The 24,832-nt window shown below is 50.7% G+C and overlaps 8 protein-coding genes across 8 annotated transcripts; 4 read left to right on the top strand and 4 right to left on the bottom strand.

Annotated features, from left to right (window-relative positions):
- Nucleotides 1-44: 44 nt before the first annotated feature.
- On the bottom strand, nt 45-6,330 carry BDW43DRAFT_314954 (C50 family peptidase; the record flags this gene model as incomplete). The annotated part of the gene is made up of 2 exons (XM_032047949.1): nt 45-1,618; nt 1,677-6,330. 2 exons carry the CDS (start codon nt 6,328-6,330, stop codon nt 45-47), a joined length of 6,228 nt encoding a protein of 2,075 aa, XP_031896212.1.
- A 155-nt stretch (nt 6,331-6,485) lies between these two features.
- Nucleotides 6,486-7,769, top strand: BDW43DRAFT_189269 (DUF5321 domain-containing protein). Its single transcript, XM_032038997.1, has 2 exons — nt 6,486-7,084; nt 7,163-7,769. Exons 1-2 carry the CDS (start codon nt 6,640-6,642, stop codon nt 7,360-7,362), a joined length of 645 nt encoding a protein of 214 aa, XP_031896211.1. The 5' UTR covers nt 6,486-6,639; the 3' UTR covers nt 7,363-7,769.
- Nucleotides 7,645-10,627, bottom strand: BDW43DRAFT_189302 (citrin). The gene is made up of 4 exons (XM_032038998.1): nt 10,289-10,627; nt 9,009-10,199; nt 8,793-8,955; nt 7,645-8,726 (listed from the first exon to the last, which is right to left on the bottom strand). Exons 1-4 carry the CDS (start codon nt 10,469-10,471, stop codon nt 8,176-8,178), a joined length of 2,088 nt encoding a protein of 695 aa, XP_031896210.1. The 5' UTR covers nt 10,472-10,627; the 3' UTR covers nt 7,645-8,175.
- Nucleotides 10,628-12,810: 2,183 nt separating this feature from the next.
- Nucleotides 12,811-13,484, bottom strand: BDW43DRAFT_189239 (uncharacterized protein). Its single transcript, XM_032038996.1, has one exon. It carries the CDS (start codon nt 13,277-13,279, stop codon nt 12,932-12,934), a length of 348 nt encoding a protein of 115 aa, XP_031896209.1. The 5' UTR covers nt 13,280-13,484; the 3' UTR covers nt 12,811-12,931.
- A 3,246-nt stretch (nt 13,485-16,730) lies between these two features.
- Nucleotides 16,731-17,484, top strand: BDW43DRAFT_189211 (uncharacterized protein). Its single transcript, XM_032038994.1, has one exon. The coding sequence runs from the start codon at nt 16,998-17,000 to the stop codon at nt 17,373-17,375; it is 378 nt and encodes a 125-aa protein (XP_031896208.1). The 5' UTR covers nt 16,731-16,997; the 3' UTR covers nt 17,376-17,484.
- Nucleotides 17,485-17,907: 423 nt separating this feature from the next.
- On the top strand, nt 17,908-19,607 carry BDW43DRAFT_189213 (N(6)-L-threonylcarbamoyladenine synthase family protein). Its single transcript, XM_032038995.1, has 2 exons — nt 17,908-18,122; nt 18,188-19,607. The coding sequence occupies exons 1-2, from the start codon at nt 18,007-18,009 to the stop codon at nt 19,446-19,448; spliced, it is 1,377 nt and encodes a 458-aa protein (XP_031896207.1). The 5' UTR covers nt 17,908-18,006; the 3' UTR covers nt 19,449-19,607.
- Nucleotides 19,608-19,897: 290 nt separating this feature from the next.
- Nucleotides 19,898-20,413, bottom strand: BDW43DRAFT_314947 (uncharacterized protein; the record flags this gene model as incomplete). Its single annotated transcript, XM_032047948.1, has 4 exons — nt 19,898-19,989; nt 20,046-20,117; nt 20,191-20,199; nt 20,263-20,413. The coding sequence occupies 4 exons, from the start codon at nt 20,411-20,413 to the stop codon at nt 19,898-19,900; spliced, it is 324 nt and encodes a 107-aa protein (XP_031896206.1).
- Nucleotides 20,414-20,826: 413 nt separating this feature from the next.
- On the top strand, nt 20,827-24,719 carry BDW43DRAFT_189186 (putative PHD finger domain protein). The gene is made up of 2 exons (XM_032038993.1): nt 20,827-23,521; nt 23,575-24,719. The coding sequence occupies exons 1-2, from the start codon at nt 21,063-21,065 to the stop codon at nt 24,668-24,670; spliced, it is 3,555 nt and encodes a 1,184-aa protein (XP_031896205.1). The 5' UTR covers nt 20,827-21,062; the 3' UTR covers nt 24,671-24,719.
- Nucleotides 24,720-24,832: the final 113 nt, after the last annotated feature.

The raw sequence follows: 24,832 nt of genomic DNA, 5'->3' as shown, positions 1-24,832 counted from the left end.
ATCAACCCAAACGCCGAAAGAAACCCCTCGCTTGACCCAGGTGCTTATTCCAAAAACACCGATGGAACGCCGTAAATCACAGGAGCTGCTCCATTCAAATACTTCAACACACAAGCTGGTCGGGACTGCGACACGGCTTCATCCAAAGTCGCCCCGTCCGATCCGGCATCAAAAAGACCCCATTTCTCAAACGTAGACTGCGCAAACCGATCAATATCCTTATCTGTAACATCCCATAGTGTAGCAACGAGGGCAGGGCTGCCCGCGTGCAGGTAGTTCATCGGTGTTCCGTAAGGTTCGTACTCGCCAGCCTCGGTCAGAGTACCACTGCTGCAACCCATGAGGAATGCAACCGCACACTGCTCCAGTCGCTTAATGGTCCGACCCCGGATGTATTGCGCACCACTGCCGTGTCCGAAGTACAGGAAGAGACTCGTCTGGTCCAAGCCGCGCTTGAACTCCTCTTCGCTCGGTTCGCGCTGCACGATCCTGGTCCAGCCAGGCAACCGGGACAGATCCTGGTCAAACGTGCTCTGAGTCGTCTGAAGATCCCCAGTGGGGTTAAGAATGTACATGCCACTGTTTCGGTCAATGCCCATGCCCTTGCTGGCGTTGTAGTTACGCTTCTTCTGGAACTGCAGAACTCGGTCACGGAGACACTCCAAGGACGGCACACGGCACACGGGAAATCCCTGCAGACAGGGGAGAGATTCCCACGGGAACAAGTGGAGTGATTTATCCAGGACCAAGACAGTGTGGTTGGGTGTGGGTTTCCCGCGGCGGTTGTGGGCGTCGTCATGGTAGGCTCGCACAGCGTCGAGAGTTTCAACGACCATCATATCAAAGTCAATCTCGTCGTACGCATTGCGCTCTCCCTGAAATTGCAGGATATCCACCACGAAGTACAAAAGGTCCATTAAGGTCTCTTCGGGGTCTTCCTGGTCGTCCAGGTCTTCCACGCCGACGAACAGTTCCAGTACGTTCGGGTGCAGCGTCAGGCGCGGGCCATCCGCTCGGCCACCCTTCTGGCGAGAGGGTAGGTGCTTGTCCAGGATGGACTGGAATGAGGTTGCAAAACGCCCCAGAGCGGCCTTGTCTTGAGGCACCGGGGAGAAGATGCCGCGGAAGCCGCCAAACCATACATTTTCGATGTTCTGCAAGAGCGTCTCCATCCGGCGGTCGAGAGCTTCGCGGTTTTTCCACCACTCCTTCTTTGATTGCCGATCCGTTTGAGCCTTGGCCGCGTGGGCACTCTCATTAGCCAGCTTGATCAATTCCTGCATCTCCTCCCGGCCGTCATCGAAAGTAAATTGCTCGTCCTCTTCCTCCGAGTTCCCCCTCTTCAGCGGAAGCCGTAAAAGGAACGGCGAACGGCCTTGCTGCAGACGTGAGACGATAAACTCACTGCGGTCGGCGCTCAATGATAGGGAGAGAATATTCCAGTTGTCCGGCAGGATATCAATGTACTCTTCAGCAAACTTTGAGCTACACAAATTCTCTGAGTCCGTTGTCATTGCCGAGGGCGTCGGCCAAAGGAGTGGGTCGTTGCACTCTGCCAACTGCTTGTCAAGATCAATAGCAGTATGCTCCCGCGTAAAAGCACCAATGCGGCCAATTTCTACCCAAGTTAGCTAAGATTCGTAAAACTAGAAAGAGGAAAACTCTCGTAGGCCTACCATTGACAGTTGCTGGAGGCTGCAACCAGGCCGTGGAGCCCTCGGCAGCTGTGACATGAGACAGCATAGAGATACGGCTCATCAAACGAGAAGCGGAGTGACTATCTAACGTGGAACCCAGCGTGGTGGCAGCGGCGAAGACATTATTGAGAGAATCACCTGCTTTAGAAAGCATTATAGCAAAGTCCTCGCTGGCAGTTGGTGCCCGTGACCGTGTCCCTCGGGCGAGCGCTCGAGGTTTCCGTGACGCAGACTTGGTGGGAGCCTTAGAGGCGCTGACTTGGGCAGTTTTACTCGGTGACTGCAAGGACGGCAAAGATATCGTTGATTCGGGAAGAACGCAATATACGGCATGGGAGGCAAAGCGGCGGATAGCATCGGCGAGGAAATGCTCACTTTCCCCAAGATGCACCGAGATCTGACTGTCCCTGGAGACTGCATACTTTCGCGCGGTGGCAAGAAGGGTTGAGGCTGTTTCGAAATCTCGTAAGGAGCGCGAGCAAGCGGCTTGTTGTCGTAGTATGTCGCTTCTTAGCTGCAGCAAGGACTTGGATTCGGTGGCAGTGTCAGCATCACTCGGCGTGGTCGCCTCTGCCTTTGTTGGTCTTCTAGTCGAGGTAGTAGCACGAGTCCTGCGAGTTGCCGTGGCTGGCTGCTTAGCCTTCCTGGTGCTCGGTCGGATCCGAAGGCTTTCCATTTTGTCTTCCAAGTCGGGGACGCCTGAGGAGACTGAAATGGCGTCGGACATCTCGGAACTAACAAAATTGGCCATGATCTGATCGGCCTCCAGAAGAGCCTGAAGTTCGTCACGGTAATGACCCTGCGCCCTGTAAAGGGAGGCAAGGCCCATATGCAGCGAAGCGAGCTCAACGCTGCTCTCTAGCTGTTTAGACTGCTTCTCGGCAGCCGCCAAGAGTTCCTGGCCTTCAGAGATATGGCCTCCAAGAATCCAATGTGATCCAAGCTGCGCTTGGGAGTTGATGAGACGGACGGGGGCGTTCAGTGTCTTGTTAATTTTCAAGGCCTGCTCGCCATAATATATGGCATCTTGGAACAGGCCGTGATGTGCGGATAGACTTGCAAGGTTCAAGAGGGACGTGTGGTGAGAGCCAATGTGCGGCCAGAACGGTGCTCCTTGAGTATAAACGGAAGTCGTCGGAGGGTTTGCTGGCGATACGTCGAGCTTGGCCATCGTCTCGACTACGTTGTCAAGCTCGGAATTGTCCCCTACCGGCACGGGCAAGCTCTTTTCCTGTTTCCTCTGCGAGATCTTCTCAACCTTGGCCCAAATCCTGCAGTTCAGCCGAACAGATAGCTTAGCGAAAAAGAGTGCATCCTTGATAACACCCTGGGCAAACGAAAGCTGCGAGCTAATAAAAGCCGCATCTGCGACCAGTCTTTCCCAAGCAATCTTAGACAAGACAGAGCAGCTGCTGAGGTCCTGTTTCTTCTGGTTCTTCTCGTAGAGGGCTCGAGCTGCGGCAAGGATGACTGCTGCCTTCTCAGTATCGCCCGTTTCCAGGAGGTAGGCTACCCGCGCCAGTTTGTGCGATAGTGTAGCCAGGCAGGATACATTCGGACCGAGGTACTGATCCGCGCGAGCGAGAAGATCTCCTGCCTTCTTGCAGTACCCAAGTCGGCAGTATTGCTGTACGAGGCGAGCAATTACGATGATAGCTTCTGAAAAGTCTCCGCCATCTTGAAGTTCTGTGACACGCAAAACCAATTCAAGAGTGGAGAGCTGGAGCTGCCAAAGCCCATGGATTTCTGCGTAGTCGACCACGGCCTTCAGCTGGAGAAGGAAATGCTCAGCATCGCCGACATACCGAACAAGAGATGCTTCATCTTGGCAGGTGCGCATTAACGATGTCCATGATGATATGAGGAGATTGAGGTTCTCCGGCTGTAGGTCCCCCTGCAGAAGTCCTACATGAAGGCGTACGGAGTTCAACAGGTGAGTCCCTAGCAGCGCCAAAGCAGAGTCTTCAAAGTATTCTCCAAGTTCAATAGATTGAGATCCTTCCTCAAGCAGTTGTTGCAACAATGCCGACTCCAAACAACCCGGCCGTTCTAGGGACGAACGCAGCCCGCTAAGAACAACTCGCAAACGACGTATGGGATGTGTTTGAGGGTCATACAAGTCAAGCAGTTTAGACACAAGTTGAGTCAAGTGCGAGCAGAAGGCTTCATCACTGGAAGCGTGTGAATGTAGTTCGGTCAAGATACCCGTTTGCCATTCCAGAATGTAGCCTCTCACTATCGGCGATTGTGCCTCATCATCAAAGAGGCCGGGAGACTTTCTGCTACGCAGTTTCAGCTTCATGTAAGCAGTTAGGACTCTACCAAGCATAAATCCACTGCTTTTGGTGTCTTGGGAAATGCGATGGGGGAAGTTGGCACTGGACGTCAGTTGGTCCAGAGCACCTGTGTCGATATGCTCTTGGATGGCCTGCGAGAAAGCCTGCTCGGCTTCGGCACCCCTATTACCCTCCATGTAGAGATGCGCAAGTCGTTCATATTTCAAAGCGGCGAATCCAGTACTCCGTTGGTCTGGGGAACAGCGGGATAGTAAATTTGCGGAGTGTTTCACTAGGGATACGAGTTCACGATAGGCCTTCCCGCCCTCCTTCTCCTTCAAATAGCGTGACCAAAAAAGGTTCGACAAACGAACAAACGCCGTGCCAATTTGCTCGACGGCGGAGTCAGCATCTTCATCCCCAGTGTGAATAGTCGTCAGAAGACGCTGGCTATCAGTCAATGCCACCAGCACATCTTCCCAGGGGGGTCTCTGTGACGTGATGGAGAATTTCCCGACCGCTAGAGTTGAATCTACAGCCGAGAGAACAATGCTTCTGCAAGCGCGGACTCGGCTAGTAAACAACTCGTTGTCTTTTGGTTCCTGATCCGTGGATGAACGACCAAGGTACCGGCGCAAGAACCTCAAGAAGGCGGGAAGGTATTCGTAAATCGGAGAAATATCAACTGTGACCTTTTCTCCTGCCTTCGTAACCAAATCCCCGTAAGCGCTCATTGTAAGCTTCTTGAGTTTCGCAGCTTCAACCAGCAACTCATCGAGGTCACTCAGGCTCCCTTTTAAGGGCATACTAAGTGAGGTGGTGGCATCGGATACAACATTCATCACTGTGTCTAGCGACGGTTTCGAAGACCTGCTGGCTTGAAGGTGTAAAGACGCAATCTTGCAACGCACGGTGGCGAGCGAGAGGCATTGTCCGCTGGAGAGCGGGTTGAGAGCTTCTGTAAAAAGCTTCAACGCCTCCTCGAAGCATCCAGCCTCTTGCGCCAGCTGGCCTAGAGTGGTAGCAATCCTAGCGACAGAGAGGTTGTCTCTGACACTGGCCGATGGCCGCTTTTGCATATTAGCGACAGCTGTTTGAAGCCGAACAATCGTCTTGTACACGGATGCGAACTCGAATCTCTCGATAGATTTGCTGTGATGAGAGAAGTTTGCCAGGTAGCGTGTCAATGGATCCCACATCTCTTTTGCTTCATCGCAGGTGTGGCCAGAGAGTTTCCAACTCATGCATCGCATTTCCAATGATAACAACTGAAGGGCCAACGAGGTGATTGGCTTCAAGCGATCCCGTGTTGTGCTGCTTGTGGATGTTTGTTGGGTTCCTGATAGAGAGAGTACGGTATTGGAGAGGAGTTGGAGTTGGATTGCTGCCTTGTCTTTGGTGAGGGCCCCTGATTCCGTTGCCGCCACGATGACATTCGCTGGACTGCTCAATTCGGTTAACTGCAGTGAGGAGGCGACGTTCTGGATGGTTGCAAGTTTGTTCTCTGAGGCAATTAGCCGTAGGGCATTCGATTGAAAAGGGACAAGTACACTCAGCACTGGTCCGGCGTGGGCAAGATTAGCAAACGTGAGCAAGTCTGACATCCGTTCTTTCGTGGGTTCCTCCTCCTGAAAAACCTCGTTTTTCCGCCTATTCATAGTCTTCTGACGGATTGTGGCCTGGCTATCCAGGTGCTGCTGTAACCTCCTCTTCAGGCCTCTCAATTCCTTGTATGCCATGTCATTCAGCCCCAATGACAGATACCTCCCTGCCAAGACACATGCACCTTGCTCCAGCTGCATGTTGGGGAATCCGGCCTCCTGGCTCCCTTGCTCCGCTTTCAGAGTCCTTAAAGAAGACAGAGCAGTGCTTGCACATTCGGCCACAGCTACCAAGCCATTATCTAGCCCATCTGATACCTGCGACTCCGGTGTCTTTGACTTTCTGGAGCGACTGGGGGAGGGGGAGCTGGTCGCTGTCCTAATCCGAACGTTGTCCCGTGTAGCGCACAGCTTCGATGCATCCGAGAGAGTCTTCAGGGTGGTATTGAAGACATCCGTGGCGAGGACAAGCTTCTCCTGATATGACAGACGCGCGGCGTCCTTTTCCACGACTGTATTAATTGCTGCTTCTTTGGTGCCTCTCGACGACTTCGCTCGGCTGGAAGCTGTTGAAGTCTTCGTGGTTCTGGTCCCCCTCTTTACTGTGGTTTTCTCGATCTCCGGCGATACTTTCGACAGCCCACGGAAAAGGGTCTGGAGAGAGAGAACGGTGGCATTCGAGCATGTTGACGTCGAGCGGACGGCCTGCTTCACCGATTCCACCGAGGAATCGGAGAGTAGTGTGGTGACTGCCATTGGAAGAATTGTATCCGTGCTGCAATTATTATATGTTAGTAGGCCAGGCCATCCGCAATGATCGTTAACGTGGGAGCATTTGTGGCTTGTCTCCGTGACGGGCCTGTGATGGTGATCGCTAAACCGTAAGCCAAGCTGGTGACCGTTGTCGTAGCAACAACCTAGTGTCACTACTCCTATTCAGGTATAGCGGCGCCAAGGCTCCGAGAGTCCGATGTTCCAGCACCTTTTCAATGTCCATGCAATGAAATCTAATGGAATGCAAGTCGACGTTGCAACCCCTCCCAACACACCAAAGTCTCCTTCAATATGTCTTCCTTCAGGCTTACCACTCGCGTCCTATCTAATGCGCTAACGGCTTCCCGGATCATTGGGAGCATCCCCGCCCGAACCCCGCACCAAATCCGTCTCCAATCTACATCCAGAGTACCACGATTCGCCCAAGCATCTCTGTGGGCATCCATGGTCCCCAAATTCCTTCGAAACCGCACCTCCAAAGACACAAAGGCCGAATCCTCAAAATCAAAAGAATGGAACCCCGCAAGTTTCTACATCATCATATTCATCTTGATCGGATCCCAAGCGATTCGGATGATCGCGCTGAAGAACGAATATTCGGCGTACACGCGGACAACGGACGCCAAGATCCGGTTACTGCGGGAAGTCATTGAGAGGGTAAAAAAGGGCGAAAAGGTGGATGTTGAACGGTTGCTGGGAACTGGCGATCAAGGCAAAGAGAGGGAGTGGGATGAAAGTTGGTTTTCCTCGTCCTTTCTGCACTGAGGCTCGGGTGTCGATCGGTCTGCTAACTTCTGCTTTCCTTGTTGGGTAGTTTTGCGCGAGATCGAGGAGGAAGATTCTTTATGGCATCAGAAATCAAAGAAAGAGGAATCGGCTCAGGAAGCTCAGTCGGAAGACCCACAAGCAAGTGACAGCGCAAGGTCAAAGGACCCAGCGATGCCCGCCGAGGGAGCTGCAAACGAGGAGCCACCTGCAGATGGCCGTTCAAGACGGAAGGTCAATTTCTTCTAGGATATTTAGGTGGGGACTGGTCAGCTCGGCGATTCGGATATCAACTGCCTCTCTTCGCGCTCCGACGAATGCGCTGTTGCGGCGATCCAAAATTGAACCTTAGGGGCACGGTGTCCTTCCACTGCGGTTGGGGCTTATCACTGTGACCAAGGATTGATACCTCCGCTGATGGTTCATTATATTCCTGAGGATTATATGCGTTGTTCTCTTCGTGTGGAGTAAGAACGGATACAGTCGATGTCGTCCGGACGAGGAAAACGTATTTCCACCATCACTCCTCACTCTGTATATTGAAGAGACGTGTTCCGGCTTTTCTGAAATGTTATGATACCCACGTCATTTTGACCTCTACAGTGTGTTTGCTCTGTTGTATAGTACCAAGCCTGGATGTCGAATGCAAAAAAGAAAAGCATATATTTCACACGCTTGAAATCAAAGTGAGGTACATATCACATATTCGGTACCTGTACATTCGTATATAGAAAATGACAGTTGGACATGGCGATGGCACATCCATTGAACGATCACAAATTTCACAAGGTCTAGGACATCTCATGCAATTTGGGAGTAGTAAAATATCTCTATCCCTTCCCACGTCTATTCCTTTTTGATACAATGTGCAAAATGCGAGGTGGTCCTTCGGACGGGCAGAAGAGCAAAAAAAGAAAACGGTCTTCGCGTCAGAACCCGGGTACTAAACCAAAAGGAGAGCAAAAGAAAAAAATTATGAAAGCAGAAGGTATTTTCAATGGAAGACAAAGAAAGGAAAGCAGAAACGAAATCAAAATGTCGCTAGTAAATACAAAGTCATGCTCAGTTAGTGCTTGGTGTTTGAAGAAACTTGGGCCATTTGTCGGCCTGAGGAATCTTGACACGGCCAATATTCTCATCAAGATCCAGGATCAGCTTCAAAGCATTCCGGGATCTGAGGTAGGGAAGAGGAGCCTTGGCACCCTGAAGACCGACGCCGGGCTCGATCTGTCCACTGGGGGTGGTCTCCTCGTGCCCGGGCATGGGCAGCCACTTCTGCAACAGTTCGTATGATGCGAGAGTGAAACCGAACTGGGGAGATGAGCGAATGATACGGGCCGGACCACCCTTGAAGAAAGCCTTGAAGCCTTCCTCCTTCAAGATGGTTTGGGCGCAGTGACGCAGGCCAGTGTATCCCACTTCACCTTTCCGGGCTTCGACTTGCAGACGAGTCTTGATGACATCGCAAGGAGTCGTCAGATACGCTGCGGGCATACCAGCGATCGCACCGGCGGTCAGCAGCTGCACGACACCGAGCTTATGGGTCGGGGATTCGCCAAAGAAGTCGCTCTTCAGATGAGCATAGGTAGGGAAGTAGATCGCGGAGAAGGGAACTGCCGAGGAATATCGAAGTTAGCTGGATTCTAATTCCGGCAAGAGCGCAGGGAATCTCGTCTTACCATCACGAAGCAAGCAGGCACTCGCGCCCTTGTACAGCCCAACCAGTCCCAAGTTCTTCACAATCCAGAGGGCCGAGCGACGAGGAGCACCCTCCACACTCTTCGCAATCTCACCCTGAACCTGCAGACGGATCTTGACGATTTCGAGAGGGTTGGTGAAGATCTACCGTCGTCAGTACAGGTAGATGCCATGACCGTTAAAGAATTCCCACTTACCACTTGGCAACCACCGGCCGTACCACCGGCCAGAATTTCGTACGGGTACCAGATCTTGCCATTGTCCTTATTGGTGAAATGTCCACGGACCAAGTCGTTGACGGTCAGCTTGATAGCCTTCTCCGGCGCAACACCGATCAGCTGAGGCACCACTCCGGAATACAGGCCGGTGAAACCCTCGTTCCGGATCACTTTCCGTGCGCAGTCCAGGGAGTTGTTGTACAATCTTTCGCCGACCCGCGTTGACCGCTGGTTTTGCATCCGAGTCTTGACCAAGTCAATGGGGTAGACCATGAAGGCGCCGAACGCTCCCGCCAGACTGCCCAGTGCGAAGTGGTGAACCGACTCCAACACGTTATACAGGACCGATTTGGTCTTGTCCGCCGCCTTGTGAGCGGTGGAGACGGCCTGGCCCGCAATCGCAAGGGGCATCCGCCATGATGCATCGATGACCTTGGCGAAATCCTTCTGAGAAAGTCTGCCGGACGGCGCATCCAGGCCGGCGAAGTGGAAAAGGATGTCGGCTTCCATTGGGGTGAACAGCGAGAAGCGGGTGATGCGGGCGGCCTCATTCAGGAAGTCGGCGCGGGTGATCTTCCCATCGTCGCTCTTCAGGGCCGCTTCACGCACAATGACATCAATCATGTCCATCTCGCGCATGATATTCTGGAAGGCACGCACGGTTGCGTAAGAGATCTTGGAGCCGGCGGAGATGTTGCACAGACTGGGGAGGTGTTCCAGCACGTAGTCGGACAACTTGTGTTTCGAAGTTTCCAGGATAATGCGCTGGAATTCTTCGGGTTGAATGTAGCCATCCCCATCCTTGTCGAAGATGTGGAACGCCTGGCGGATACGCTCCCCCTGCAAGCCTCGGAGCATTTGCGCGAACTGGGGGTAGGTCATGTCATGGCGACTCTTGGTGCGTCCGGTGTATAGAGAGGCCCATTCCGAGTTCCAATCAAAGGGAATGCTGTCCTCTTTCTTGTTCACATTATATAGGTTCTTGAAGGTTTCCCACTTCACGGTGCCGGTTCCGTCGGTATCGAACAAGCGGAAGGCGATCTCATATTCGGCATCGGGCTTGGAGAGGAGGTTCTCGAAGGTTGCCCAATCGCTGAGACTGAGCTTGCCGGTCTGCTTGCGATCCGCAACTCGGAAGAGGATTCCATAATGTTCCCGCTTGATTTTGTGCTAAAAGGCAGAGCGGAAGGGTGTCCTGGTTAGCTAGGTCGGTTCGGCGATGACACATCATCAATTGTCGCAAGGCCAGGGAAACTCACAAAATCCTCATGCTTTGGGGCGATGGCATCAATGAAACCATCTTCGGTCATGTACAGATCGCCGGAAGCTTCATCCTTGTGGGCGTGACGGTGGAAGGTGGTCTTCGCCTGGTGTGATGGTTGTGACAGATCCGTACTGAAGCCAACCAAGGACTCTTTTACCGCGTCCTTGACCCCGGTCATTGTGAGTTATTTATATATATGTATAATATCAACGGGAACGCAAAACGAAGGAAAGGACACGCGCAATTGAAGCAAATCCACCAAAGGATTCAAGCCTCAAGATATGATAAGATTCACAAGGAAGGGAACCAAAAGGGCAAAGAACGGGAATATGAAGGGGCTGGGATGAGGGAAAGTAATGTGGAGAAAAGCGGAAATTAATTAAGGAAAAAAAAAAAATTGAAAAATGGGGGGAAACAGCGTGAGTGACAGAAGACCAAATGTTTTTGTATAAACAACGAGACTGTGTTGATTCTTCTTTTTTATCTTTTCTATGAGGGAAATAAATAAAAAAAAAAGAAAAGGAAAGAAAAGAAAAAGACAAAGACAAAGAGTTTTAATTCCCTTTTTCTTTAAAAAAAAAAAAATATTTAATCTTGTTACTATTTTATCTTACTTATTTTTTAATGATTATTTGCCTCCTTAAAGATCAGATTGCGCCGGTTAAAAGAACCCCCAGGAACCAATACTTCACTTCTTCCCAGCTGGCACACCTTAAGATCAGTCGATATTAATAAAAATAAAACCTCAAAAAGCTTTCAGAACAGAGGTCACGCTACCCTCGACACACCGCCCCTGGAATGCGTTGAATAATAATAGTAATAAAAAAATTACCCGGCGATTCGCAATCAACTCAATCGGGTCAACTCCGCATATCAACTTCTTTCTCCTCACGGCGTTCGCTGGGAATTTCTACTCGAAAAAAGTTGACTGCAATTGTTTGTGTGTATTATATTATATTATATTATTATATATCACCCAAATCTCCCTGTTTGACTTCCTGAAAGGAGATAGATGACTCTGGTTCACGCACCAAACCCAAAAACAAAATTTGATTCCAATAACCATGGTTTACAAGACGGGCTCTGGCTCTCCGAGGCACACACACTCCAACGGTAAACTCCGGAACGGGGCCCGTCGATGATTCGATGCCCGCGCCGGCTGACCCCTGGGGCATGATTTCCAGAAGATACTGGAGAAAAATGCCGGTGAACAAGGATGTTCAGATAAAGCGATGCAACTCCCATCGATCTCCGAACAGGGACAATCCAGTGAACATCCGTTCATCCGTTCAATATTTCAATATTTCAATAATATTAGAATATTGAAGTCAGGAATATATACTCCGGATATGTTCCATCGGAATCCAAGTTCCTTACTAAATGGAATATCTTCACTAACTATCCAACAATCCTGACTAATCATTCTTTCACATGACACGTCGCGAGAACCAGAACCCTTTTTATCTCCATCTCGGGCCGATGTGAGGTGCCTCCGTTCTCGGTGGGGGGAAAAGAAGGAAGAAAGGCGGGTCCAGATGGATTTGAAGAGACGCCGCTAAAATGGGCAGTAAGGCTGGGTTTCCTGCCTGAGGCATTCTTGGCTCTCCCCCGGCCCTTCTCCGTGTCCAGTGCAGGGTTCGACTCGGTTCTCGTCCGATCTTGTTTATCTTGGAGTCAATCCGTAGACACGGAGTCAACGCAACTCAACATCCTTCCAGTAGATCCCTTTTCCACATCCACGAGATCTGTTTGCCTACATCGACCGTCTCCAGAGAAAAAAGCCACGGATGGCTCTGACTGAGTCAAAAACCGTATGATCAGGCGACGCATCAGAAAATAAAAAATATGCCAATCTCACCGGAGGCAAAGAAACGGTCTAGCACCTCGTTTCGGCATCTTACGGAATGAACAATTCCTTCCAAGACATTGAGTTTATGAGAAAGGAATTGGCATTCATGCGGGGAGAGGTGTTTAACTTGGCCCGGGAAGGTAGTGGATCTGCATAGACGGATAACTCTGTGTAGACCATATCAAATATTAAGTAAAACGTACTACTAAGTCTGCACAGTACCAAGAGGGTATGTGTACCCGGCTCCGATTTCCCCGATTTTAGCCCTCGATTCGGATAATTTAGGGAAATTGTCCCCACGACAGGCAAGGCGTGTGTACCAGGTAATCGCTCTAGGCCTTCGGAGGCAATATCGTAGTGGTTTGTTTTGACTAAGCTTATTTATGTGTTTGTTTGTATACTCCGTACCTAACACCGCATCCACTTCTTCCATTTGCCCAGTATACGGAGCCCACCAGCATTCAGTTCGGAATATATTATAATACAGAAATCTAAATTATTACATTCAAAAACAAGTTGTCGTACAGGATGCAAGATTAGTTCTTGATCGACATCAAAAAGCTAGACCGACTAGGTTAAAACATATATGCCTGTATGTATCTATTTATCTCTACCTACTGCCCACTACTACTACCACAGAAGATTTTAAGAGTTGCGGAAGTATCTCTGAAACAACAAAACAATAAATCACAACTGCCTTGATGATCTATAGAACTATCTGAGGGGGTAGCTGAGGCCCTTACATAGACAAGCCCATACAAAGGTCCTCAAGGTCCTACAGGTCCCCTTTCACTGATCAGCCATGTAAAACGCTGAAAAGGCTTGAGAATCGCCAACATATTCAACAAGAGTTCGCATTAAACTCGTGGTTTCCATCTCAAAAATCCTCTCATCATCTACGAAGCGTATAACAGTATCAGAGTATAAAATGCCGCAAATTACAGATATCGCTATATAAACTCGTCTTAGCCTGCTAGGGATCTTACGAACACGGTTGCAACCCGAGGACTCAAAAAAAAGGCGAAGGAAAGACATCAATAGTCTTAGGACAGTGATCTCGGCTATCCGGTAACCAAGAGCACATACAGATCTTCCAAGGGACATCGTCAATATGAGACAGGCGGTGGCTTTCCGCATCGTGTCGGTTCGGGCCGTCGAGAGGGCTAACGGTAGCGTTCGACGGCCGGCTTGTCTGTCACCCTGAGTGTCATGGAATTCTTGCACATGGATCGTCGTGATTGTAGAAGCCAAACGACGCAAGATGGATGGAGGGGGAAAAGGTCTCCAACAGGCCGTCTATCAACTTGTCCAGGAGGATGGAGCCAAACGCAGTGCAGCAATTCCAGCTCAGCGGACCGTGGAAAATGGGCCACACGTAAAACGTGAAGATCAAGGACTCCCCAAGTAGAAGATAAGTGGCGAGTCTCACAGTTTCAACCGAAAGGCAAGCTAGAGGAAGGCCTAGCCAGCTGTACATCCACCGTCTTTGGCTTTGCTTGTAGCTCATCAGCCAGCAGGTATTGGTCGAGAAGGCTTGTTCAGCTTGTTCACTTGCACCCCGGTGACTTTGATTGGCGATGTCGAAAACGTATGCAAACGAAAAACTTGTGATCAGGAACAAACCGAGTAAAGGTCATCCAATCCATGGGCGATTGTGAAGGAAGGCCGAGGAGTCGAGCATCGATAAAAGCCAGCGAGCTCCCCACGTGTGAGGTGATATTGTGCTTCAGGATATGGAAGGTTATCTGAGCCTCGGAAATAATGTGGGAAATCCTGTCAAGGTAAGCTTCTTTGTTCATTCCCCCTCCTCCCTCCTTTTTTGTTTTTCTTTTCATTACTTCGTTGAGCTGAGCTTAAAACAAATTTAGACGCAAGATTTGAGCTAATCACTTACCCTGTAAGCTTGAGTTGATTCGTATAGAATAGCTGACCCTTCGCGGTCAGAAAACATGCCTAATGATAGTTCCCAGACAGGATCGAGTAGACGCTGTGACATCACCTACACTGAGCCTGATATTGTAGTCCCCCCTAGTTTCCATACGTGAACGCGTGCGTAGTGTGGCAACACATATACAACCCCGTTAGGACCATGATGCGTAGCCTAGAAATGGTTAACCATATGCGGCTGTGCCTGCATAGGGCTCACGTCGGACCTGATCATGGCCGATGCAGCCATACTGGTTCACTTGAAGCGGAGAGTGCCAGAAACGACTATATAATACTATAAGATTTATCTAATGACTGTTTGACCTTGAGCTTGTAGACGTCGTGTAGGAAAAACCCAGGAGGAGGAAAACATACCGGCATAATGTCCGTCGAGAAAGTTGAGTTCAAGTCTCTGAATGGTCTCGTGCTCCGTGGCAATCTTTATCTGCAAGGGCGAAAGGCCCTGCCATTATCATGGGAGGAGGCGTATATCTTTGAACCCGCTCTATTTGTGAAGATCACCGAGGTAGCTGACAAAAGGAATAGTTCGGTTGCGTTAAAGAAATGTTTATCCCGCAAGTCGCTATGCAATTTCAACAGAATAGCACAACCGCTCTAGTATCGATCCACGTACCCTAGGTGAAAGTGAGGGTCTGCCTAGAAACGAATTCGATCCGGCTCAGTTGGCCGAGCATTACTCTGTTGCCTTGGCATTCCTGTCCACACATCGGATTGTTAACCCAAACCAGATTGAATTCTGGGGAATATCCTTCAATGGACCAATTGCTCTCCGACCGCAGCCATGGACCCAAGAGCTGACTTTGTAATCGCCTGTCGCCCTTGGTTGAACTACGCGAAAGAGAAGATACCTGAACTTCGCAATGGCTGTCGAACATCGTGCATCCCGATTAAGTGGAAGCCCTCCGCCGACTCTGCCTATTTGGGCCGAAGGAGGTGACTCAGTGTTTGATGTGCCCGCATTAGAATCACGAAAAGCCTACTCATTGGTCTTGGCCGCTAAAGAGTCTGCTCCTCATTATATAAATCATGTTACTGTCGAAACATTGGCAGCACTGGCGAAGTGGACTCCAGGGCCGTTGATTGAACGCATGCACTACAACCCGAGTTCTGGTAAGGGTCCCTGGTATGGATGATGTGTCACCCATGGATCAAGAACTCCAGATGTTCAACCAAAAAAATGGTCCCAAGAGACTGCATATCACGCCAGAGAGGCTCTCCACCTGGGTCTACTCACTGGTCCTGGTAGGCAAACAGGACTGAAGTTGCAGGTTGACTTTGTTCGAGATGTTGTGGATAGCGCAAGCCGGGCAATGCTCTGAAGTTGTCTGTACAAACATCCTGTCTAAAATGGGCCTCCCTTTCGAATACAGCATAAACCCATACGAAGGGTAATGCGATATAAGCTATGAAGACGTGGTTTCTAGTAGGTCGTACAATTCAGAGATCTAGGTCAGTTTCTTGTTCTTTCTTTCTTTCTTTTTCAACGTGATCCGCAAACAGCGAGTATCTGAGAAAGGGAAATGTTGGGGCCAAATTCAATCTACTGGACTCAGCAACAAAAGAGTTATCCCGATATAGAACTTCTCAGATGATGTGTATAAAGGATTATGGGCAATGATATACTCTGTACCAGACTTGTTCTTCACGGAGTATGCCGACAATTGAAACGTGGGCACCTAAATATAGAAAAGACGATAGGAAGATAGATTATGTGGCAAAAGAAAGGAATGGCGTAACGCTTGGGCAAATCGAATAAAGAAGGGCAGTTTGCAGAAAGACTTGCCCTAATCCTCCGAGAGAGGATGGAAACGGCATTCAACACACCGACCCACCGGCAATGTGAGTCTAGGACTAGGAATTCAACTAGGGTCCATCGTTGCCACTCTATTATAAACTGGGCTATTCTTATTTCCCTTTAACCTCTTTTCGTCTATTGATCTAGCTCAGTTTCATTGTGATAGGGCTAACCTCATGAAAGGTATCACTGCATAACGTTTGTGATAGTGACGCAGAACGAGGGACAACACGACCATCATTGGAAACTCTATCGTTGTCCATGGCTCCGCTTCTCTCGGCGAATCTCCTTGAAAGCTTAGTACTAGACCAGGTAATAATATACTCATACAATAAATGATGTTAGAGGTTTGGGTTCGCGATGTTCCATTTAAAAAAAAAAGGGTGGGAGAACCAGGGAACAGAATGAATGCACTTAGGGCCAAACAAAACCTTACACCCTTTCGGTGATCCAACACTCTGGGTCTTATTATTTCATTACAAGAATAGTATGAAACTTCTGCAGCAAATTCCCTGCAGGTTTGGTTGCAGGAGAGTTATACCTCGTTCACGTTGGCTGGGGGACTGTACTCCGTATAGAGACACTCAAGAGGGTTGTGGATTTGTCGATCGGCAGAGACACTCCTAAAGACACACGGGAACTGTTTCACGATTCGTCTATTCCCACAAAAGGCTTTCAGTCTAAAGTGTGACAGAGATGTGCTGATGTGCTTAGTCGTGCATTTCGCTGGCGCTTAACGGGCCAGGACGGCGATCATTGGCCAAGGGACCAAGCGTGCCCTCTGCCGCCCTCCCATGGCAATTTATTGACTCCATGAACCAGAGACTATATAGCCGCCCAACTGTCCCCCGGTCTTCGAATTCATTCTGTTTCTCGGGACACCGTTTGTTTGAGCTTTTTTTTTAGTCTCCTTTCTGTTCTATTTTCGTCTTCGTTTGGCTGGTCCAGACAAGTGCTGTTTTTTGAGTCCTCTATTTTTGGATCTGCATTACGTCAATAATAGTATCATCTGGCTTCGTAGACCGAAGTCATCGTTAGCGCTCTCTTAATCCGCCATTGCTTTAAGTTGCCTTCGTTCCCTCCCAAAACTTTGCCCAATCTTCCACCTCCACAATGATCCCTCGTGCTGCTGCAAGGCCCAAGTTGTCCCTGAGTATTTCTGCTGCGCAGAATACCTCTAGGCCTTCATTGTCCCTCAAGTCCCCTGGCCCTCTTCCCCGTACTCCGATCTCTCCGTCTGCTGCCAGCCCCGGCTCGGCCCGATTCTCATCTCTACAAGTGCCGAGCTACACTTACGCCAACTCGTGTGCCTCCAAGGGCATTCTCAAGAAACACTCGGCTGCGGGCGCAGCCGGCTCCGTGAACAAACGCATTCACTTCAAAGGGACGCCAACGGTGCACTGCGTGACGCCCATTGAGAATCCCGAAGAATACTACGGGACGCACACCAAGATGTCACGCGAGGAGCGGCGCTGGATGGTGCGTGAATGAACCATCGGCCGCTAGACTCGATGAACACCTTGAATGCAGATGGAATGGGAGGACTCCCGCAGAGTTCAGGGTCTCGTCATCCCTTGAGACCCCCATGTCCCGCGGCCTTATCCGGTCCTAACTCTGGATCGACAATGCAACTTGCAGCACAGATGCAGCACACCCTGTGGAGGGCCGTCGGCGCAGCGCGTCGGACGTCCGGAACGAATGTCATGGAATGGAACGTCCCCGGCGGCAAGGAGGGCCGTCTGTCAATGTATATATGATTCTATTATGGCTACGATGTGACGACACGATCCATATTATTTATAGAGCATTGATCTGGAGAAATCCAAGTACAGTCGTTACGCTCCATCACCTGTGTTTTAAGATCTGTGAGCTTGTAGAATGTGTACTCATGCACGTATGGCTCGATCCTATGCTTTCTCCCTAATTTTTATAGTCCGCAATGAATAAGTACTTGAGATATAAAAACAAGGCAACGGAAAAGTCAGCCCATGACTGCTCGCGCCATGACCGTTTTGGTTCTTGTCCTAGGGCACCTTTTGAGGGCTTCTGCGGCCCGTGCGACCGGACGTCGGGGTCTTTTCCGCCGCGTCAAGCCGGAGCACCATCTTGACAACACACCCCAATGTTGAACTCGAGTGCCTCGAGCGCGATTTTTCGCAAGGCTATATGCAATACAACTAGACGCGGCTTGTTCTCGCAACGTCGTGCGCTGCTCACTCTTGCTATCGAAACATCTTGGTGAGAACGACTTCGAGAGTTGACCACAAAGCTGGACGACTTGCTAACCTACATATCTGCGGTAGCGATGACACATCGGTCGCGATCGTTGAAAAAGATGAAGCCGCCAGGGCCGCAAAGATTCATTTCCTTGAGAACGTGACGGCCGACTCCAATGCATACCGAGGCGTCCACCCGATCTTAGCGCTCGAGTCGCACCAAGAGAATCTCGCAAAACTTGTCGACAAGGCGCTTGCGCATCTGCCCATTGCATCGGACAGTATTGGAGGACATAGATCGATAACGCTTGCAGATGGCTCCCAGCCCCGCTATAAACCAGACTTCATATCCGCTACCAGAGGTCCGGGGATGCGTGCAAACCTCTTCGTTGGCTTAGATACTGGGAAAGCTCTATCGGTCGCATGGCAAATCCCCTTCATCGGTGTTCATCATATGCAAGCTCACCTATTGACACCTCGACTCGTCTCGTCACTGGGCCCGGACAGTGGTATCACCACACCATCATCGCCGAACACCCCGGGGTTCCCCTTCCTCTCAATCCTTGTCTCTGGCGGCCATTCGATTCTTGTGAAATCATCATCTCTTACGGACCATGCGATCATGGCTTCTAGCGCGGATATCGCAATCGGCGAGTCGCTGGACAAGGCTGCTAGAGAAATTCTACCTCCCTCCTTGCTGCAAACTGCGAAGACTACTATGTACGGCAAGATGCTAGAGGAGTTTGCTTTTCCGAACGGTAGCACTGACTATGCTGACTACCGGCCCCCAATGAAACGTGGCGAGGAAATCACCAAGCGAGAAACCCCGTGGGGCTGGTACCTTACGACTCCGTTCGCCAATACCCGTGAATTGCAATTTAGTTTCTCATCTATTGCCAGTGCAGTCAACAAGATAGTCACAAAGAAAGAGAAATCGGGACAGAGTATGTCTCATGAAGAACGAGTTGACCTGGCACGCGAATCCATGCGGATCTGCTTCGAGCATCTCGCCTCCCGGACGATCATCGCTCTTGAGACCCTCCGCCAGCAGAAGCCTGATGAGGAGGTGAAGACTCTGGTGGTCAGCGGTGGCGTGGCAGCCAATCGATTCCTTATGACTGTTTTGCGCGCGTTCCTTCACGTCCGCGGCTTCGGTCATGTGGCCATTGTGGCGCCACCTCCTTATCTATGCACCGACAATGCAGCGATGATCGGATGGGCTGGCCTCGAGATGTTTGAGGCGGGCTGGCGCACAGATCTCAGTTGCCGCGCTCTCAGGAAGTGGACCCTGGATCCGCAAGCCGATGATGGCGGGGTTCTGGGCCCCAGCGGGTGGCAGAAAGCATAGTCTGGCATTCAATCGATGACTTGGTCATCATACGTATACTAGTAATACCCATGTACACTACTCAATAAATGTATGTATATCCACCATTTCACATCCACACATTCATACTAGTAGACACGATTGGTATGAGGGACATCTTCTTTGATTAGATTTTCGTTGTCTACCATATCTATCCGACAGTTAGAACGCGCCTCTGGGTAGTATTATCCTAACCCTAGAGATGGTGCCCACTAGCTTTTGTCAAAAAGGGACTGCAACGAATTGTAGTTTCCATTCAGTGGTGTTGAGGATATTACCATCCAATCGGCCTGCGACCAGATGAACTCATGTTTCCCACCGAATGCGAAAGCCACTTCAGGCACTTCAACCTTCGTTGCATATCGCCTTTATAGCCGTCACGTAGGTCATTCCTCGCATCGACTACCTAATTTTGAAGATGAGCACCCCTATCAGCCACCTGCGATATTGCCACCTTGTCGCAGACTGGTAACCTGTTTCCGAAGCTCGAGGAAGAAATCCTTCCCATTGGCCATCGTGTTCGCTGTAGCATGGGCGTCAACAGGACGAAACAGATTTTAGGTCAATCGGGTGACATACGTTTTGATCCCCACGGCCCGCTAGAGCGGTTAGTATCTTTTCCACCAGGTTTGTAGAAGAGGGGCTTTGGCTCTGAGGGAACGGTTAGCGACCAGATGAATGATTGCATGGTGTCGCAAGCTTTTTTGCAGGTAACGGAACGAACCTCCTGGATCTAGATCGCACGAATATTGTTAGTCAAGGTTGTATCGCCAAGGCGTACGATAGGAAATCATACTTCTCCTGAGAGCTCCCTTCGACTCGGCGGCATTGAATCCTCGCACGGGTATGTGGTGTTCCTGAGCTGGTCCGGTGGAAAGCTGATCACGCGACTCTCCCCATGTAGTATTTTGGTTCTGTCCACCACGAGAGCCACTGTGTGCGCTCATTGTTCTGTGCAAGGAGTGCCTTTGTCCCGACTGGCGGTTTTGGTCGTATGGGCGGCCGCCTCCGCGCCATCTAGAATCAGAGCTCCGACATTAGCGATGGCAAATGATGGAATGGAAGAGAGGGATATAGGATCGAAGATCGAAGGACAGGGGAAACCAAGAAAAATCAGAAGATTACCGGTCATCGCCAGGGCCACTCATGTTGGGAATTCAGGAGTGGGAAGAAGCCGAATCAATCAGGATAGATTTATTCAATAGAGCTGTGGGCTTTTAAACAGCTCCGCGTTTGCTTTGATTGAATGTCAGGTGGAGTTCTCTCCGCCCTTGGCTAAATAAGGTTTAGCGCCAGACCGGCAAGTGAGATAACGAACACTCCTCGCTTTCGCGTCTTCCCTTGCCCATGGCCGTGACACCTTTAACCTTCGTTTCCTTGCTGCTTTTTGAATCTTTCCCCGCAGCTGTTGAGTCATGATTGAAATTTCTATCCTGCCTTGTCCTGTTTCCTTAAGCTACACAGCGCGAGTAGACGCAGTCTGATTGCAACGTGAGGCTGAGCGACAAGCTCGACGACGACGTTATTCGACATACATTCTTTTAACACACCATCCATCTATACTCATTCGCCTTTCATTTTCCCCTTCAAAAAGAAATGGCGCCACTCTCGTCAAACAAGTATCGATCATCCCCCGGAAGGCCACCGAAGAACCAATCTAAAGCGGCGCTGAAGGGCACTCAGAATTCAACCGCTGAAGGACCACCCCTCAAGAAGCGGAAGTACGTCCCTGGTGGACCCGGGGGTGGAGGCAGATACATTGAACTTGATGTGAGAGAGACAAAGCCGCCTAAACCGCCTAAACCGGCGAAACCAGCCAAACCGTCGCTGGTTGGTCGCAACTCCACCCCCCGAACACGCCCTGCACGAGAAGAACCTCAACCCATGCAGCTCCCTCCACAACCACCTCCTGTCCCAAAAACACCACCACCACCACCACCACCCGCTCGTCTGACAAGAGATAAAAGCCAAAGCCGTGGCGGTCGTTTTGGCTCCTCGACAGCTGCTGCTCTCGCTTTACAACATGGCGATCCTTATAAACCACGGGAAGAGCGAGGATGGGAGGAGTTCCACCCGGAACTAGATATTGAAACGAAGTTTGTGGTTTTTCCTGCCGAGGAGGTAGATAGGCCAGCTCCATCCGCGCATGTAGCCCATATCTTGTCGCCGAATGGTCTTGACCTCAGCAACGACAAAGACCCATTAGCTGAACTGATCCGTGCACACGCGAACGGCACGTCCCCGACACCTATCAAGCGCCGGCCAGGACGCCCTCCCCGTCGCCCTGAGGCCATTTTGAATGCTCTCGGCATTACGCCGCAGCCGAAAAACGTCCCGCCTCCCGGTCCAAACCCACACGAGAGGCTGACGCTTCCTAAACCCTCATTTCGGCTGCGGGATCCATTCGTTTTTTACGATCAACCTGGTGTGGGCCAACAAAATTACGTTGACCGTACAATGGCAAGCGTGGGATACCAGGAGAGTGACCTCTTCCTTCGCCACGATCGTCGGTTGATCCGAATAACCGAGGCGCCGCAGGAAGATGATCTCGATGCCGTGAATCCCGTGGGGACTGAGGAAGAGCCAAACACATCTGTTGGAAGAGTAGAATATGACATGGATGAGCAAGACGAAAAGTGGCTGGAGGACTACAATGCAAAGCGAAGAGAAGACCAACTAGAGCCTATTAAACCTGCTGTCTTCGAAATTACCCTGACGAAGATAGAAAAAGAATGGCATGCTCTTGAAAAACGTATACCAAAGCCAAACCCGAAACCTCCCCAGACACAACGGCCTCGATCAAGCTCTGCCGCTGCAGTGAATGGCGAAACCGCTGGGCCCGGAGAGGATCAGGACAGCAAATGTGCGATTTGCGATGATGGCGATTGCGAGAATTCTAATGCAATTGTCTTCTGTGACGGGTGCGATTTGGCGGTGCATCAAGAATGTTACGGCGTTCCATTCATTCCCGAGGGTCAATGGTTGTGTCGTAAGTGCCAACTGGTTGGGAGGGGTTCCGTCAATTGCATCTTCTGCCCTAACACCGAAGGCGCCTTCAAGCAGACTACTACTTCGAAGTGGTCTCATTTGCTTTGCGCTATATGGATTCCCGAAGTGTCTATTGGCAATCCATCCCTGATGGAACCAATCACCGACGTTGAAAAGGTACCCAGGAGCCGTTGGAAACTTCATTGCTATATCTGCCGTCAAAGAATGGGTGCGTCGATCCAGTGCAGCAACAAAAATTGTTTCGTCGCGTTCCACGTAACTTGTGCCAGAAGGGCTCAGCTCTACCTGAAGATGAAGTCCGGCCACGGGTCCCCCGCAGTCATGGACACTCACCTTCTGAAGGCATTCTGCGACAAACATGTGCCGCTTGAGTGGCGTCGAGAACATGGTACGGACGCTGCTACGGTCGAAGCTATGGAGTACTATCGTAATACCATGCTAGGCCGACGGTGGGGCGATAGTCAAGCTGCCGCACTGGCGCTGGAGCCTTCACATCCTCTCGGGTGCGAGCATGGTGACGAGGATTTACAGCGGACTCATACCCCCCGCATCACTCTTACGGTTGGTGGGAATAAGCGGAAACGACCTACTGTACCCAAAACGATCTGGAAACTACCTTCGGGCGCTCCTGTCGTACCCCACGTTGTTCTAAACTCCGTTGCAGCTTCTCTTCAGCGCTTTGGTGTGCGTCAGAGAAAGCAGTATGCTGAGGATGCGTGCAAGTACTGGACACTCAAACGGGAGGCGAGGCGAGGAGCCGCATTGCTGAAGCGCCTGCAATTACAGTTGGAGACCTTTTCGTCCATGGAGATGACAAGGAGAGATTACGTTGCCATGGGAGCGGCTGGAGGTAAACGCCTTCAACGACGCATTGAATTCGGGGAACGGTTATATCACGATCTCGACCGCCTGAGAATGTTGTGCGACGAAGTCAAGAAACGGGAGAGGGAGAAATTGAAGGATGCCGAGACCCTTCGAACCATTGTTGACACTGTCTACTTTCCTATATTCCCCTTGCTTTGGCCTATTTATGAAAAGGCCCAAGGGTAAGTACCCATCTATTTGCCTACTTGGGGATTTTGAACTAATACCAATCCAGGCTTGACGGAAAGGGCATCTTTAGACAAGGGTTGCTGTCGATACGCACCAAACTGGATGAGCGCCAATACACATCTGTTTCCACCTTCTCCGCTGATCTTGCCCGCGTGTTCACCTCAGAAATCGGGGTCCAGCCCGCAGGGGACACCGCTGAACTCCAAATGCAAATCAGCGGTCGTGCTCCAGAGCTCAGCCTGGAGCAGCGCGAGAAGAGAAAGCTAGCTAAGCGCATTATCAAATTCATCCAGCCCGCCCTGGAGGAAGCGATCAAGAAGGAGAGCGAGTTGAACCGGAAGCCCTTCGAACAGGAGCTCAAGGAATTGGATCTTATGCTTGAGAATAGCGTCATGTCGCGGAGAGGCTCACAAGCCGAGTCGCCCCCGGCTGGCGACGAGGTGCCGGAGACACCCGATGTTCCCACTGACATTGATCAGAAGGTCAATGGGGATGTGGAGGTAGCTGCCAAATCGGAGCCTCTCGACGGCGCCGAGGTCACTGCTACGCCCCAACAGTCAGTCGACGTCGACGTGACAGATGCAGATCAGGCCCCTCCTCCAAACAGTGTTACAGTGTCTCAAACTCAGGAAACTCCCCAAGTTCGCTCATCCACTCCGACGGCGGAGCATGAGACTGGTAAGCAAGAAGATAAGGCGTCTGAAGATGCACCATCCACTGCTATCGAAACGCATCCAGCTCCCAATGGAGTAGCTACCAACCCTGAGGAGAGCAATTCAGGGCCCACCGAGCAGCCTGTTCAGTCACGAAAAGAGCCATTAACGCCTCCTCCAAGTTTCAAGGGTGACCAACAGCTTCCTTTGACCCAAGGTGGCATCCAGTGGTATATGCAACCATTCGATCCCGTGGGCACCACTATCCATGAAGAACGATGGACCGGGCGGGACGTCATGCGCGGGATGAGTGAGGAACTCAGTGAGCTTGACGAGGAGGAATTAAAAGACTTGGTCGATGATGAACTCGAAGTGGAGATGAACCCTACCGCTGATGGAGATGGAACAAGCACCAGTGGGCCGGATACTGCACCGGAACAGGCCGTCAAGGTCCATCGAACTCGGAGACGCTGGCGTGGATTTAAATAATAGACGGATTCCCAGCCTGGTTAAGCTTCTCTCTTTAGCCTTTTTTTTTTTTTTTTTTTTTTTTCGCCCCTTTCCTGTCATATATGTTTGCTTTAGGGTTGGTTCCATGGCGCAAGAAAGCATTCGGCATCTCTTTCTGTTTGTCTCTGCCAAATCTTCCTT

This window comes from Aspergillus alliaceus, assembly GCF_009176365.1.
Source record: "Aspergillus alliaceus strain CBS 536.65 unplaced genomic scaffold BDW43scaffold_53, whole genome shotgun sequence".
NCBI lineage: Eukaryota > Fungi > Ascomycota > Eurotiomycetes > Eurotiales > Aspergillaceae > Aspergillus > Aspergillus alliaceus.
Note: the sequence above shows the minus strand (reverse complement) of the source record. Positions and strands in the feature narration are given on the sequence as shown.